The sequence below is a fragment of the Pseudorasbora parva genome, chromosome 17 (genome assembly GCF_024679245.1).
Source record: "Pseudorasbora parva isolate DD20220531a chromosome 17, ASM2467924v1, whole genome shotgun sequence".
NCBI classification, from domain to species: Eukaryota; Metazoa; Chordata; class Actinopteri; order Cypriniformes; family Gobionidae; genus Pseudorasbora; species Pseudorasbora parva.
Genome location: NC_090188.1, coordinates 27,147,599 through 27,163,144, shown reverse-complemented (window position 1 = coordinate 27,163,144; position 15,546 = coordinate 27,147,599). Strand labels below are relative to the sequence as shown.

At 37.8% G+C, this 15,546-nt stretch overlaps 1 protein-coding gene across 2 annotated transcripts in view; it reads left to right on the top strand.

The window, feature by feature from the left end:
• map3k4 (mitogen-activated protein kinase kinase kinase 4) overlaps positions 1 to 15,546 on the top strand; it is a 69,966-nt gene that overhangs the window by 20,379 nt on the left and 34,041 nt on the right. For both annotated transcript variants that reach the window (XM_067422231.1, XM_067422229.1), the window contains exon 2: positions 14,463 to 14,638. In XM_067422231.1, coding sequence (XP_067278332.1) covers positions 14,463 to 14,638 — 176 coding nt within the window. The remainder of the gene's footprint in view (positions 1 to 14,462; positions 14,639 to 15,546) is intronic.

Below are 15,546 nucleotides of genomic sequence, written 5' to 3'. Positions count from 1 at the left end.
ACATTGGAATTCGCGAACAGAAAAATCAATTAAGCCCAGATCGGTTTGTGTTCAGATAGCGAACCGTTCGCTTTAAAAGGGTCTGAGATCGTTTGTAATGTGGGTCAAAAATCACGCGAATCGTGCTCAGACCCCTGAAAAGGACCAAGTGTGAAAACACCCTTATTTTCAGAAATGCAATCTGCCTCACTTTGTGTGTGTGTCTGTGTGAGTTGGCTCGGCCCTCCCCCATGCAGTATAATTGGTTGCCACCACGTCATTGACAGGAATTTGAGGCTGATCAGACCGTTGAAACGAATGTGGTCTAAAGGTGTATGTCAATGACAAATTGAGATGGCCAATCAAATCAAAGTAGACTGGGTTTACATTCTCTTTTGGCACCAGACCACTGGGAATAAAATATTAACAGCGGATCTGTGCATTTATTCACTAATGCGAAGAATTCCGTGAATTCTTTCTTCTCTAGAATAGAATTCTCTAGAATTCTATTTCCCAATTAGAATTAAACCTAGAATTTCGTTCACTTTTCTGTTTCTTTGTGCTTTATAAAAACTAAAAAATTGGTCCTCCCCCCAAACGTTTAAGACATAGTTACGCCTTGCTTTGAATTAGTCTATTCATTTTAAATAAAAATAAAATCACTAATTTCATTATTACATAAGGATTCCATTTCTATAGGGTATTTTTTACAAAATAGAGTCGGCTCTTCAAATATGCAAGCTTTTTTTGTGGAATAATTGATGCAGCCCAGCCTGACCCAGACTCTACCTCCAACGGCCTCCAGGTAGGGCTGGGCGATATGACGAAATATATCGTCTGGACGATAGAAAATGTCAATCGTTTTATATAAGGCTCTATCGCTTACGCCACGATAAGCCGTTTATGGCAGAATTTTACGTCAAGATGCACCTTATGCCACGGCATGCCCATGCAGGCTGCAATACATAAACAAACATGGAGGAAGACGGTAGAAGACGCGGTTCAGACCAGGGTAATTCTCAGAGTAATTATGCCAGAAAAGTGGCATAAGCGCTTAAAACAAACTTCAGACACAGACGCTGCAACGGGCTTTTACGCGTGACACACCATATAGCCATATATTGAAATATTTTAATGACAGGTGTAGGGATGGCGAAAACTAAACATTTTCTTGACCGACCACCGAGCCTCATTAGCCGGTTGAAACCGGTTAACCGATTAGTTTAAAATATGCTGCGCTATTTGAAATAACAGCACGAGCCGCGCTCCCTCTGTCTCTCTCTCTCGCTCTCTCACTCACACACACACGCGCTGCCGCCTCCCTTCCACTCACGTCACTTTTTTAAAATCCCCCACAGCGCGAAACACGAGTCCCGCAAACGCGCCGCAGAGGAGCTTGTTTGTGATCTGAGGACAAATGGCTCCTTAGTTTCGAAATGGTTTGGGTACAAGGTGATCGCGTTGTAAATAAAGGCGTTTGTCCAGCGTTAGAAGCTCATTTGAAACATTGCCGCGGCTCATTTAAGAAAATGACAGCTCCGAAGAGACGCTGCTTTAGTTCGAGGTAGTGCTAACAATAATAAAGAAAGACGATCAACACCTTATGTGTTACCACTGAAATGAAGATGTAATATATTTCCAAATGTAAGCCCATCTTAAGCGAAATGCACGCTTCATACTGTCGTCTGCCCTGACTCTAACCTCGAGTGTTTACTTTTTGCAAACCTTGTGAGCGCGCAAACCCAAACGCTGTGACCTCGCACCAAATGTTTTTATTGGTTTATTAAGTACAAACAGGCGAGTTATGAAAAATTGAGTGCGAGGGATATGTTCAATCACACAAAAAGATTTTGGAATGAGACGGCCAACTGTAGTAGCGTTTAGCCCACTGTCTATAATAGCCTAATTTAGAGATCACTTTTTTATTTATTTTAACCGACAACTTTGATCGGTTAACGTTGATACGGTCAGTCATCGGTCAAACGGTCATCGGTTAACATCCCTAGGCAGGTGTTAACTTTACCTACAGTCTTGCTTTAAAAAAAGGTTCTAAATAAAATAAAAATGTAGTCCATACTACCTTTATTTGTTTTGTATATCATTTCAAACTGCATTTCCACATTGCAATTTTGTATAGACTATTCATAAACTGAATTAACAGAAAAATTGCTATATCGTTATGTATATCGTTATCGGGATATCGATGAAATTTTGGCCATATCGACCAGCCCTACCTCCAGGTAAGTTGAGTTTGAGACCCCTGATTTAAAGCTTCATGTTACTTTCCAAAAAGTTTAATAGACAGCCAAATTGCCGCAAAAGTTTGCATGGGTGTTTGAATCGAGATCGCAATCTTTTACCAATTAAAATAAAACACTTTAAAAGCACTACCTTGAGTGTAAAACATGTTTTTGGTCTTTCCAATTTTCAGTGTTCGTGAGACTTTAGAGGACATGTTTTGTAAAATGGACCCAGAAAAACATTTACAATTTTTTTACAAATACAATTAAAGATTATTTTATAGTTATGCATTTACAAAATAAGTTGAATTATTTGCTGTTTTGCTTGTTTATTGAATATTGAATTTTTATTTGCTATGAAATTACCATAAAATCAAAATATATGGTCAAGGCATGCTTTCTACACTAGTTTTCACAAAACTAATTAAAAAATATTTATGAAAGTATGCAAACTGGCATGCAGTAATTTGATGCTTTGCAAACAAATTGTTGAAGCAGTGTTTAAAACATTGATTTATTTAAGTGGACAGCTGATTAATGAAAAATGAATTATCTAAATCCGAGATGCTATTCAGTTTTAAATATTTAAAATATAATTGGACAATCGAGAAACGAGACATTTGAACGAAACTGGCCTACTATCCAAATAAAGTGCATGATTAAAATCAACGATATTCTAACTATAGTTTTATTTCAGAGCCAAAATTGTATCGATGTATTAAATATTGGATATGCGATTAGCCCTAATAGTTCACACAGTTGTTCTCTAAAGCCAAATCGGATGCACTTGTGGTTTATATGCATGTTTTGGATATTTATTTCCTCTATGGGCTTTATTTAGGTTGCAAGGTTAGTATTTTTGTTTTGTATGTTGGCTGAGCACCTGTATCTCTTCGCCCAGCAGAGCTTCAGCTCACTGTGTCCTCTTTTTGACTTCAGGAAGGAAGTGCCGAGATGATTCGTGTATATCATCCTAAAGCGATCACTTGTCTAGCTAAACTCCCCAAACAGTCTTTAGTTTCTCATGTAATATCTTCCATTATGCTTTCAATTGTCCGAAGAGGGTGTGCACCAGGGGTTAATGTTAAAATAGTGGCTTATGTTAAGTCCTCCATGCAGAGGTATTGGCAAGGTTGCAAAGGTTGGTGGTTTTTCATTGGTCCCTCATGAAACTTTCACTCCATTCTGGTCCACATGCTCATGTCTTAATGTCACCCACCCACACATGCACACACACGTAAGTAATTCTGCCTTGCGGCCTCAAATGGTCATTATGTGGACACAGGAAATGATATTGTACAAATCTGTGGCATAGTGATGGGAAATAGAGCAAAGCTTGTTTTAAAATTAGGGGAAGTCTGCTTCAGCATTCCTGGAACTCACTTTTTCATAATGTGACTTTGTGCTATTATGCACTTCATTCATCCACAGCCAACATCAGTCACTTCATGCATAAGTTGTATAGGCTGCAATTATAGCAGTGAATCATAGATCTAATTTGTGCCTATAGAGATCGTATTTAAGAGGCCAACATTTAACTTACCAGGCAACATTACTTTTATCTAGTTTGAGTCATGCAATTATAGGAAATGTGAAGACGTTTAGTTTTCTTGCAGATATATTCTTAGCATGGAAGTGCACGTATGTTGTGATAAGGAGGATGCAAATCAATAAAGCCGAAACCTCAGAGTGCTGCAGTTGTGCTGCTTTTACAATAAGGAAAATATGCATGAGTCTTTCTGGATCTTGATATATTTCTGAATACAGTTCAGTGATGGCCTGACTGCCATTACTGTTGACTGTGCAGTACAACATAATTCTGGCAGCTATGTCAGGATCACCAGTTTACATTTACACATTTGTAGACACTTATCCAAAGCTGCAACAGTGCATTCCATGCACATTTATTCAGAAAATAACTATTTTTGAAATGTTACGTATCTCTAATATAAAATCCGTGGTATAAATTCAAAGTATGGTCCCAAACTTCCATCAACAGTCGATACATATGTTTTCTCATTTGGGCTGTTCAAACAAATGGCTTGCAATTTAATTTGGCCCTGCTTGTGATTCAGAGAAATTACCCAGCTCACTTTGAACTTTGTTTGCATGTTCAAAACCCGCATATGCAAAAACCATTACACTTGTTCCTTGCATAGATTGCACCTTCTTAAATGTCAATTCCGTGAAATCATGAGCTCAGAGAAAAACAGGCCAGTGGAGTTGTTTACTAACAACATTCTGGATATTTAACTTCTAGTGCTTGTGGGTAAAGGTCACATGGATGCATGTTTGTTGCCTGGGCTGCAACTAAAAATTTTGATAATCGATTAAAACATTTTTATTTTACACAGTAGGGGTGTACCGATACACCAATGCCATGGTTCAGTTTATATCACTGTTTTGGAGACACAGTTCAGTTCCGTTCCGTTCCGTTTGCAGTGTAGGCAGGGTTCATGGCAGGGCACCCGCAATAATAACACTAGATTCATTTGAACTTAATAATAACAACAACAACAACAACAATAATTTAACTTATTTACTTGATCTTTATTGACACTATACATAGTCTTCATGTTTTCTTTAGAGCAGTTAGCATACTTGAGTAAACTAAAATAAAAAAATGCCTCCACTGTAGACAGAGTAGTCAGAAATTATCTACTCATTTTACCATTAACCAAAATGTTTAAAATAAAAAAGTACATTTATTTCATGCCCAACTTTAGCCTACTTAACAAACACATAAATTATATGAATATGATTAATATTGATGAATACATGCCTATAAATTAAAGCTATTACATAGCAGTTTTTGTTAATACAATAAAGTAGCCACCACATTATTTTATAATTCATTTATTCATATAAACTGCTCCTAATGATCACAATGAACATCATACCTTGCCAGCTCACACACTTCAAACCAGTTATCAGAGGATTGGTACACTGTGGTCATAAAAGGATGGACATGGTCAGAAACAATGCTCAGGTAGGCCGTAGCATTTAAACGATGTCCAACGGGCACTAAGGTGGCACCTAAAGTGTGCCAAGAAAACATCCTCCACACCATTACACCACCAACAGCAGCCTGTACAGTGGTAACAAGGCATGATGGGTCCATGCTCTCATTCTGTTTACGCCAAATTCTGACTCTACCATCTGAATGTCTCAACAGAAATCGAGACTCATCAGACCAGTTGTTCAATTTTGGTGAGCTTGTGCAAATTGTAGCCTCTTTTTCCTACTTTTAGTGTAGATGAATGGTACCTGGTGGGGTCTTTTGCTGTTGTAGCCCATCCGCCTCAAGGTTGTGTGTGTTGTGGCTTTACAAATGCTTTGCTGCATACCTCGGTTGTAATGAGTGGTTATTTCAGTCAAAGTTGCTCTTCTATCAGTTTGAATCAGTCGGCCCTTTCTCCTCTGACCTCTAGCATCAACAAGGCATTTTTTCCCACAGGACTGCCGCATACTGGATGTTTTTCTCTTTTCACACCATTCTTTGTAAACCCTAAAAATGGTTGCGCGTGAAAATCCCAGTAACTGAGCAGATTGTGAAATACTCAGATCGGCCTGTCTGGCACCAACAGCCATGCCACACTCAAAATTGCTTAAAACACCTTTCTTTCCCATTCTGACATTCAGTTTGGAGTTCAGGAGATTGTGATGACCAACTTGACAGATTGTCATTGAAGCAACTGCCATGTGATTGGTTGATTTAGGTAGCATTTAGCCAACCTGGCTAAATGGGGAAACTGGCTCTCTTTGTCCTTCTACCATGCAACTTGAGCGATCACCCAAGTCATGTGACATGCTCTTAGAAGACAAAAGTTAGTGTATATTTAGTAAATAATATTATTATAATAATATTTAGTAAAAATATAGCTGTTGTTAAAAATGTACTAATTATTTAATCAAATGTCAAGGAAGAAAAACACATTTTTGTGACAAGGTGAAGTGAGAGCTGGGCCAGGGCACGTTCAATTCAAAACGAGAGTATCGCGGTTTGTACCGTGTGTGGTTTATCACAGGTTTGAATATAATTACACCTCTATCAAACAATGCTGTTCTTTTAAATTTTAGTCATCAAGGAATCTTGAAAAAAACGTGTCAGTTTCTACTGAGTGCATATTTCAATTGTAATATTTTTACAATATTAATGTTTTCTAAATCAAATAATTGCAGCCTTGGTGAGCATAAGAACATGAAAACTATCTTACTGACCCCAAACCTCCTAACAGTTGTGTAAGTAATCGCACATAGCTTACATTATAAGAATATACCATTAAAACGTAAGCGCACGTTATTTCCTACCTTATTACCTTACCTTTTTATTTCCTCATTCATTAATTCAAATTCATACTTTATTACTTTAAAGTGGCGTATATTTGTGAACAGTGCATAGACTAGAATAATTGATCGATAGTTTTTGATTAATTACTTGCAAACCTGGTTGGGACAACTTCTGTTTTGTGTGGGAGGAGAACGTGTGTCTGAGGAAAATGCAGACGGGGAAAGCAAATCTTCGCGACACAATCCCTCCCGTCATTTCAGCTCCACCCTTCAAAACAATAAAAAAGTATGACGAAGTTGGTCTCCACGGCTCTGCTTTCGTCAGCGAAAAAGTTAAGAATTTTTAACGCTAACGCCGGTTTCACACTGCACGCGCAGGCACTCCAGGCAGCGCAGAAGCGGGATTCTGTCAGATTTTCCGGTGTTCTGCTCGACCCCTGTCATTCTCGTGCTTTAATTTATGATAAGCACATTAGGCAGCATATCTCTTGCAAATGCGACTGTGTTCTACTCTGTTCCAAACACATATGCATATAACATGCTGTATATGGGTAGTTTACATAATAAAAGTAAACTTAAAGTTAAGATAAGCATCTAGTTTTAATCATTTAAATGTGCCTTTGAAGTTGGGGGAAAAACTTCTGGCAGTATTGTGTTTTCGTGTATTTTATTTTTATTTTTCTCAGCTCTGAATATCATAATGGTTATTGTTAAACACACAAAACAATTCTCTAAGAATTTTTTAAGTTCTTTTAAAAAAAAAAATACTTGAAAGAAAAAGCTAATGGAGCACTCATTTTAACTTATATAAACTAATATAATGTATTTTAACGGAAAGTTTAAAGCTCATAACCATTAATTTTTAAAGTGCTTGAAGTGCAGTGTTATGTTGCATCATGCAGTATTTGTCCTAAAAAGAAAATGTGATGTTTGTTACCTCAATAAATTTAAGGTAATTCCTATTTTTTGTTTTATGTTCTATTATATTAACATTAAAAGCACACTCTTTTTTCACTAAAATAACAGTAAACGGTAAAAAAAACGGAAAAAAGGAATCTGCTAAAATTAAAACTGAAAAAACGGAATTTGGGAAAAAATAGAACGGGATTTGACAAAAAATAAAACAGATTTTATAGGGCCCTTCTTAAGATGGGTTTTGGTCGATAGGATCACATGCTGACGACGCTAAATACAGGTGTAAACGGGGTCTAAAACGCTTTGCGCTTATCCACTTTTGACCACTTCCAGAGGTAGTCAAAAACGCATCAACTGGATGGCTTTTGTTGCATAAATGCTCATGTGGTCGAATGTGTGTGTACAGCCACAAAAGATCGCCTGCTCTCCTGCTACTGACTTAATGCATAAATATTATGTGAAGCACGCCAGCCAGACGGGATTTAAACTTTGGCTGAAGACCCTAGACAAAAAATTTACCAAGCACAATCTTCACTCACCATTCCTAATTTCTAACACGCACTCACAGCATTCAGCGTGATCTTGTGGCTGTCAAAGCAGAAACGAAAGCTACTTCTTCCATATGTTTTTCTGTTTTCTCTGGTCATGTTCATATGTAAATTTCATCCATTAAATCAAAAGATGTGAATAAAGCCCATACATTTACTCGCCCATAGACCATCCCCATAAAGAAATCAGGACAGAAGTGGTTAAAAGTGGACAAAAGATTAAAACAAGGTGTTAATGGGAACGTGTCTTCCTCATCTATACTTCTGATCTGATCAACCAAAACATTAGCCTAGAAATCTAGATGCACCCTAGCGGTAGCAAATCTAATCTGCCCGCGAGTGTCGTCTAGCAACTCGCGATACCCTTCTGAGCTGTAAACGCCAAACTCTTGTTGGGCCAATGGGTTAAACACAGATGCTGGAGAACGGCGGTATTTCGAATCAGCTTTGACCCGACTCTGGAAGACTTGGAGTTAAGCTTTTCTCTGAGAAAAGAACAAAGAACGGCACTGAAGTCATTCTTAAGAAGGGAAGATGTGTTCGGAGTTTTGCCAACCGGATACGGCGAATGTTTAATCTGTCAACAAGCTCCTTTTCGTTGCTCTGGTGGGTTGTAGCGCTATCCTATCGCGTGCAGAGGGAGTTTGAAAGACAACCGTTTATCACGCCCCTCTTATTGAGCCCTGTCAATCGTGGGTTTCCAGACCAAACATCTTGGTGTGGGTCTGGCTTGTCAGGCTACCAACACACCTTTTTATACTAGGTGTAAACAGAGCCAGAAAGAAGTGAATGGATGATTTGCCTTCGGTTACCTGTGTGTCAGTGACCTATACTCAAATCAGGCCTTTATTGTGTCTTTCACGGCCTCAATCAATAAGCTCTGCAGGGATGTTGTGTGCCTGGAACTGTGTGAATGTGTGCACACATTCCAGTGGTTGCACAGCATTGCTTGCAAGGCCTCGTGTCAAAAGTATTTTCTGGCGTGACTTACTAGTTGTTTCGTGTCATTAGTAACATGATGTTCCTTTAGGTTTTGGCCGCATCTGTGAACATCCTTTGAAAAACGGTTCCATTTATTTCCATGCCCTCCTAAGTCCATGTTTCCTCAGAAAATGTGTTGGATTTGTTTTTCATGGGAAAAATTGCTAATATTTTTCTTGTTTATCAGCTTATTGGTTTTCTTATTGAGTAATTTAAGAAATGTACAGGTCATATTTTGACCCAAAATCAAATTTTATAAAGAAAATGAAGCTGATTTTTAGGACAATTTATGAAACATTCAAGGTGATTTAAGTAAAAAAATAAGTGTACAGGGGTTGATTTGTTACTGTATTAGAGAAATTACTGAGTTTTTCTGTTAATGTTATGCATTGCAGTAATAAGGAAAAAAATAGTCATGTGCAGGAAAGGTTTTGCTTGGTTGTAGATTTAAAAAAAGAAGTCTCAAGCATTTAAAATTAGTTTGATTAAACGCAGAGTAACAATCTTGAACTTAAAACTGTTTTTTATCTTAATATATTTTATAGTGTAATTTATACCTGTGATCAAAGCTGAATTTTCAGCATCATTACTCAAGTCTTTATTGTTACATGAATTTTTTTTGATGAAAATAAATGGATAATGATATGTATGGTATGTATGTGTTTATATGGTATGCATGTGTATGTGTACCATATATATACAAGTCCTTCTCAAAACATAAGCATATTGTGATAAAGTTCATTATTTTCCATAATGTAATGATAAAAATTAAACTTTCATATATTTTAGATTCATTGCACACCAACTGAAATATTTCAGGTCTTTTATTGTTTTAATACTGATGATTTTGACATACAGCTCATGAAAACCCAACATTCCTGTCTCAAAAAATTAGCATATCATGAAAAGGTTCTCTAAACAAGCTATTAACCTAATCATCTGAATCAACTAATTATCTCTAAACACCTGCAAAAGATTCCTGAGGCTTTTAAAAACTCCCAGCCTGGTTCATTACTCAAAACCGCAATCATGGGTAAGACTGCCGACCTGACCCTGTCCAAAAGGCCATCATTGACACCCTCAAGCGAGAGGGTAAGACACAGAAAGACATTTCTGAACGAATAGGCTGTTCCCAGAGTGCTGTATCAAGGCACCTCAGTGGGAAGTCTGTGGGAAGGAAAAAGTGTGGCAAAAAACACTGCACAACGAGAAGAGGTGACCGGACCCTGAGGAAGATTGCAGAGAAGGACCGATTCCAGACCTTGGGGGACCCGCGGAAGCAGTGGACTGAGTCTGGAGTAGAAACATCCAGAGCCACCGTGCACAGGCGCATGCAGGAAATGGGCTACAGGTGCCGCATTCCCCGGGTCAAGACACTTTTGGGCTACAGAGAAGTAGCACTGGACTGTTGCTCAGTGGTCCAAAGTACTTTTTTCCGATGAAAGCAAATTTTGCATGTCATTCGGAAATCAAGGTGCCAGAGTCTGGAGGAAGACTGGGGAGAAGGAAATGCCAAAATGCCTGAAGTCCAGTGTCAAGTCCCCACAGTCAGTGATGGTCTGGGGTGCCATGTCAGCTGCTGGTGTTGGTCCACTGTGTTTTATCAAGGGCAGGGTCAATGAAGCTAGCTATCAGGAGATTTTGGAGCACTTCATGCTTCCATCTGCTGAAAAGCTTTATGGAGATGATGATTTCGTTTTTCAGCACGACCTGTCACCTGCTCACAGTGCCAAAACCACTGGTAAATGGTTTACTGACCATGGTATTACTGTGCTCAATTGGCCTGCCAACTCTCCTGACCTGAACCCCATAGAGAATCTGTGGGATATTGTGAAGAGAAAGTTGAGACACAAGACCCAACACTCTGGATGAGCTTAAGGCCACTATCGAAGCATCCTGGGCCTCCATAACACCTCAGCAGTGCCACAGGCTGATCGCCTCCATGCCACGCCGCATTGAAGCAGTCATTTCTGCAAAAGGATTCCCGACCAAGTATTGAGTGCATAACTGAACATAATTATTCAAAGGTTGACTTTTTTTGTATTAAAAACACTTTTCCTTTATTGGTCGGATGAAATATGCTAATTTTTTTAAATGTTGGGTTTTCATGAGCTGTATGCCAAAATCATCAGTATTAAAACAATAAAAGACCTGAAATATTTCAGTTGGTGTGCAATGAATCTAAAATATTTGAAAGTTAAATTTTTATGGAAAATAATGAACTTATCACAATATGATAATTTTTTGAGAAGGACCTGTACATACCACACACACACACACACACACACACACACACACACACACACACACACACACACAATATAGAGTACTGTGCAAAAGTCTTAGGCACGTTAGTATTTTGTATTCATATATTATGCAATGTGTCAGGAGCAATATCATTTTACATTTTGAAACATTTATTTTGCTATTAGTTGTAGTAATACATTTCATTGATTTTTTTTTTTTTTTGTATGCATAAGGAGTCTGACAACAGCTGTTTGATCCACACAGAAATCTTATCTCACCATCATCGAGTCCGTCTGTTATTTATATGAAGAAACTGAAAAAACTAAATCCACAAGAACTGCGACTACATCTCCCAGACTCTTAATATACATGCAAATATATGTGCAAAATATATAAATAACTGGCTTAAAAACATTTTTGCTAATAAAAAAAGGCAAATACTAGCTAGGAGAATACTAACTTGCCTAAGATTTTTGTTTTGCACAGTTTATAATATCAAATTTCAGCATTATCAACCATTCCTATATCACCAGCTGCAACCAGCCATTAGATGCCGAGGCAGTTCTGTCCACGCGCCGCTTGCGCACAATGAAGTACTGCAGGCTACAACAATGACTCCAGCGGCGGGTAGGGTCAGAGTTCACTGCCCTCTCTTGACTGCAGAGAGGCAGATGTGGTCATCTCTGTTTATTGCCCTCGTCAAAGGCTTTAACATTCTTCTGCTGTATAGTTGTTCCTGATAACCTTGGATGAGCTATTCAGTGGACCTGATCTCCATATGCAGCCATAAATCAACCTGTGTTGCTTTTGTGTGTTATGGGGTGCACTGAGCAGCTGTGGTGTTCCTGTGAGCTGGAGGCCTTTGAATGGGGTGAAAGCACAGAGGCGGAATTCTCTAGACCTTTCCACTCTAGCGCTCAAGCAGCGTTCAATGAAGATACGTCATGACAACCAACCAAACAAACAGCCAGAGCCTGGGTGATTTCACCATTTCCTGTGTCATTCCTGAAGGGTTTGGTCACAGTTAGACTCTGCCCAGGGCTGCACCTTCAAACACAAACATTCTGTCACTCTCCCAGCAAGCTTTTCAGAGTTTTACTAGGCAGTTTGAGCCTAGATTTTGCACAAAAAACTGTTAAAAAAACCTGCAGTGCATACAACTAGTTAGCTTTCTATTCATGTAATATATTCACTCTTAGAATCAATGGGAAATTTCTAATTTATTGTGTTGGTTGGGGACTTTGACATTGCCATGTTCATTATTGAAAAACGCACATCAGTTTACTCGCAGTGTCTGTAAATAGTAGGGCTGCACAATTAATCGAAGTAAAATTGAAATTGTGCTATGGCTAGGGTGGTTATCAAATCGTGACGTGTGCAATTGAATTAAATATATGTGCTGCATGTTTAGTGCATGGCTGTTTTTTTGCACATGTGGTCTTTCACTACTGTATAAGAGAAGCTTGGTTTACAGTAATTGCTGGTCCACACAAACTCATCTATGCATGTTCTGTGAGTTTGCTTTGCTTTATAACATGCATTTGGGAACGCAATATGCAAAAAACATTTTATTAAAAAGTTATTAAAACGGGCTGTAGAAATGATAAGGTACTATATAAGGAGGACTTGCAGTTCTCCATCAAAATTAAAACTATATGATTTCGAATTTGAAAAGGAAGAAATTAAGACGGACATAAATATTAGTAATATAATTTACATTTGTACTGTAAAATAAATTAAAATAGTTAAAAATATTTAATACTTAATATTTAATACTTAAACTCAATAGTTTTATTTTACAGTGAAACATTACAATAGTAATATTTCTTATTTTTTAGTTTTATTTTCAGTTACGATACATGAAACAAAACATATATACATAACAATACAATAGTCATTGTTCTTTTACAAAACCATAACGATATAACAGGAGTGGGAAAAACAAGCAACTCAGACCTCATTTATTTAGCTTGACTAATCAATAATATATATATTTAAAAAAATTAAGTCTTTGATTTTAATATTTCAAATTTTAATATTTTAGATTTTATGGTTGCACTTTATTGCTTACACTTACAGTGTAACTACATAGGTTAGGTTTAGGGGTAAGTTCAGAGTTAGTACTTACTACATATTATGTAGGAACAGAACTGTAAAATAAAGTGCTACCAAACGTATTTCATAGTAATAACTGATGTATAATCACTATTCAGTTAAAAATTGTGCGGGGGAACAAGCACTGCAAACCTGTAACTTTAGAAGAAAATCGTAATTTTTATCAGTAAAGTCACAATTAAAATACCCTTGTATTTGCAGCCATAGTAAATGGTACCAAATTGTTGTTCTTTTTTGTGATGTGAGTAAGCTAAATGTAAATAATAGGTCTTGTGGTGGTATCCATATGTTAAGTGGCGGCAACGGTGGGGTGCGGGGTGTCGGCGGTCTGCGTCTGAATGTTCTGGCACGAGGACCACAATACCCTGCAGCAGGTGTCTGGGAGGACTTTTGGTCTGCCTGGAGACTCCCTGGGGGATTGCGGGGGAATTGATGTATGTGTGAGGGGCAGATGGATGACTCTGGCTTTGCTTAGAGCGGTCTTTGTGAATGAAATCACAGATTAAGTCAACCAAAATCTGACCCCACTGTGAATAGTGATCCTTTCCTTCATTGCTTGACAATGGCCCCATATCAATATCGTTCTCCTCCCACACAAACACACAGACATGCACGTGTCCAAATACACCTACATATGCAGTTTGTCTCAGTATCATGGGGAGTTTTGCACCAGTTTGCTCCCTCCCACTAGCAAATGCCGTCCTTTTTTGGTTTTTCATTGTCTATGGGGATGTATGTGCTCTTCCGATGCTTTAAAAAAAAATCTCTTAAAGACTTACTAGTTCACTTTTGGTCTTGGAATACAGTTCTTTTAAACATGACTCAAGTTGTCACCCTCAGAGTTTTTTTTTATTCAGCAATATGAAATGTTAAATGTTGATCTCATGACAGTTTGAAGTGCAGTAATCACAATATATTTGACTAATTCTTGCTACTCTAATTTAAATTTTTTCCACACGTGATGGGGATCCTTAGGTTTCCCCCCAAGATTTCCTTAGCTACAGTATGTAGACACAGATATACCTTGTTTCTTGACTTAGCTGTATAATTATTTTCTTAAGTTCTTCCATTTTGATGTCAAAAATGTGGTTTACCAAAGCTGTTCATTGCCATAATCATATTTTGGATTGTTCTGATTTCTGTTCAGGCTCAAGAACTCATCCAAAGATGTGCCCCAGCAGAATACTGAGGTGGATGAGTCTTGGGACGAGCCCAGCCAGGAAGAGGAGAATCTCTATAGCACCTCCCCTCCCCGCACTCCTAGGCAGATAAAACGCCTGTCCATCAAACACCAGAGAAACAGCCAGGGGTCAAAGGGCAAAGGTGAGAGCCCCTACTGTTGCAAATTTCTGAAGCATATGGTGTTAGGGCCCCAATAACATCAGTGGTCCACAGCCATCATTCTGGAGTGACATCAAGCACTTGAGATCATGTTGAATGAAAAGTGATGCATTTGAAGCATTTGGTACCTCCAGAAAAAAGGAGGATTAAGGATTTTATTGAAAAATAACATTGAGGGCTGCAACAACTAAGCAAAGTTTAAATACAATGAACAATGCACAGAGATGTTTGTATATAACACAGGAGATGGAAAAATTAAAACAAAAAAATAATATTTAATGATAATAAACGCTTAAACTGTTGACCATGTACAGGGTCCGGAATAACATCATGTATATACTTTCAATTTTAAATGTCTGTGAAGAAGCTTTGACCTTGTATGTGGTACCATTTGAAAGCTTAGAGTCTCTACTTTATGCATCACGTTGGCATTTGTTTTACACAAAGTAAACCATTTACACTAAATTTCTCTGGTACCATTTCTGCTTTGATTTGGCCTACCCAAATTGAAAAGCTTCCCATACACACATACAGTGGTCTAAGTTCAAAAAGTTGGTGTCATTTTACAGGAAACCCTTTGAAGTTACATAAAACACTGCTAAAAGTGATAAACATGTAAGTATAGGTTGTCTGAGCTAGAGCACACAGGGCCTGAGTTACATACTTTCAAAACTGAACTTATATTAAAAAAAGTATTACAGTTAGACATATTACAGTTATTACAGCTTAGACAACATATACTTACATATACTTTATCACTTTTAGCAGTGTTTTATGTAACTTCAAAAGGTTTCCTGTAAAATGACACCAACATTTTGAACTTAGACGAGCTTTTCAATTTGGTTAAGCAAAATCCAGGTGGAAATCCCCAAAATGGTCCCAGATCTTAA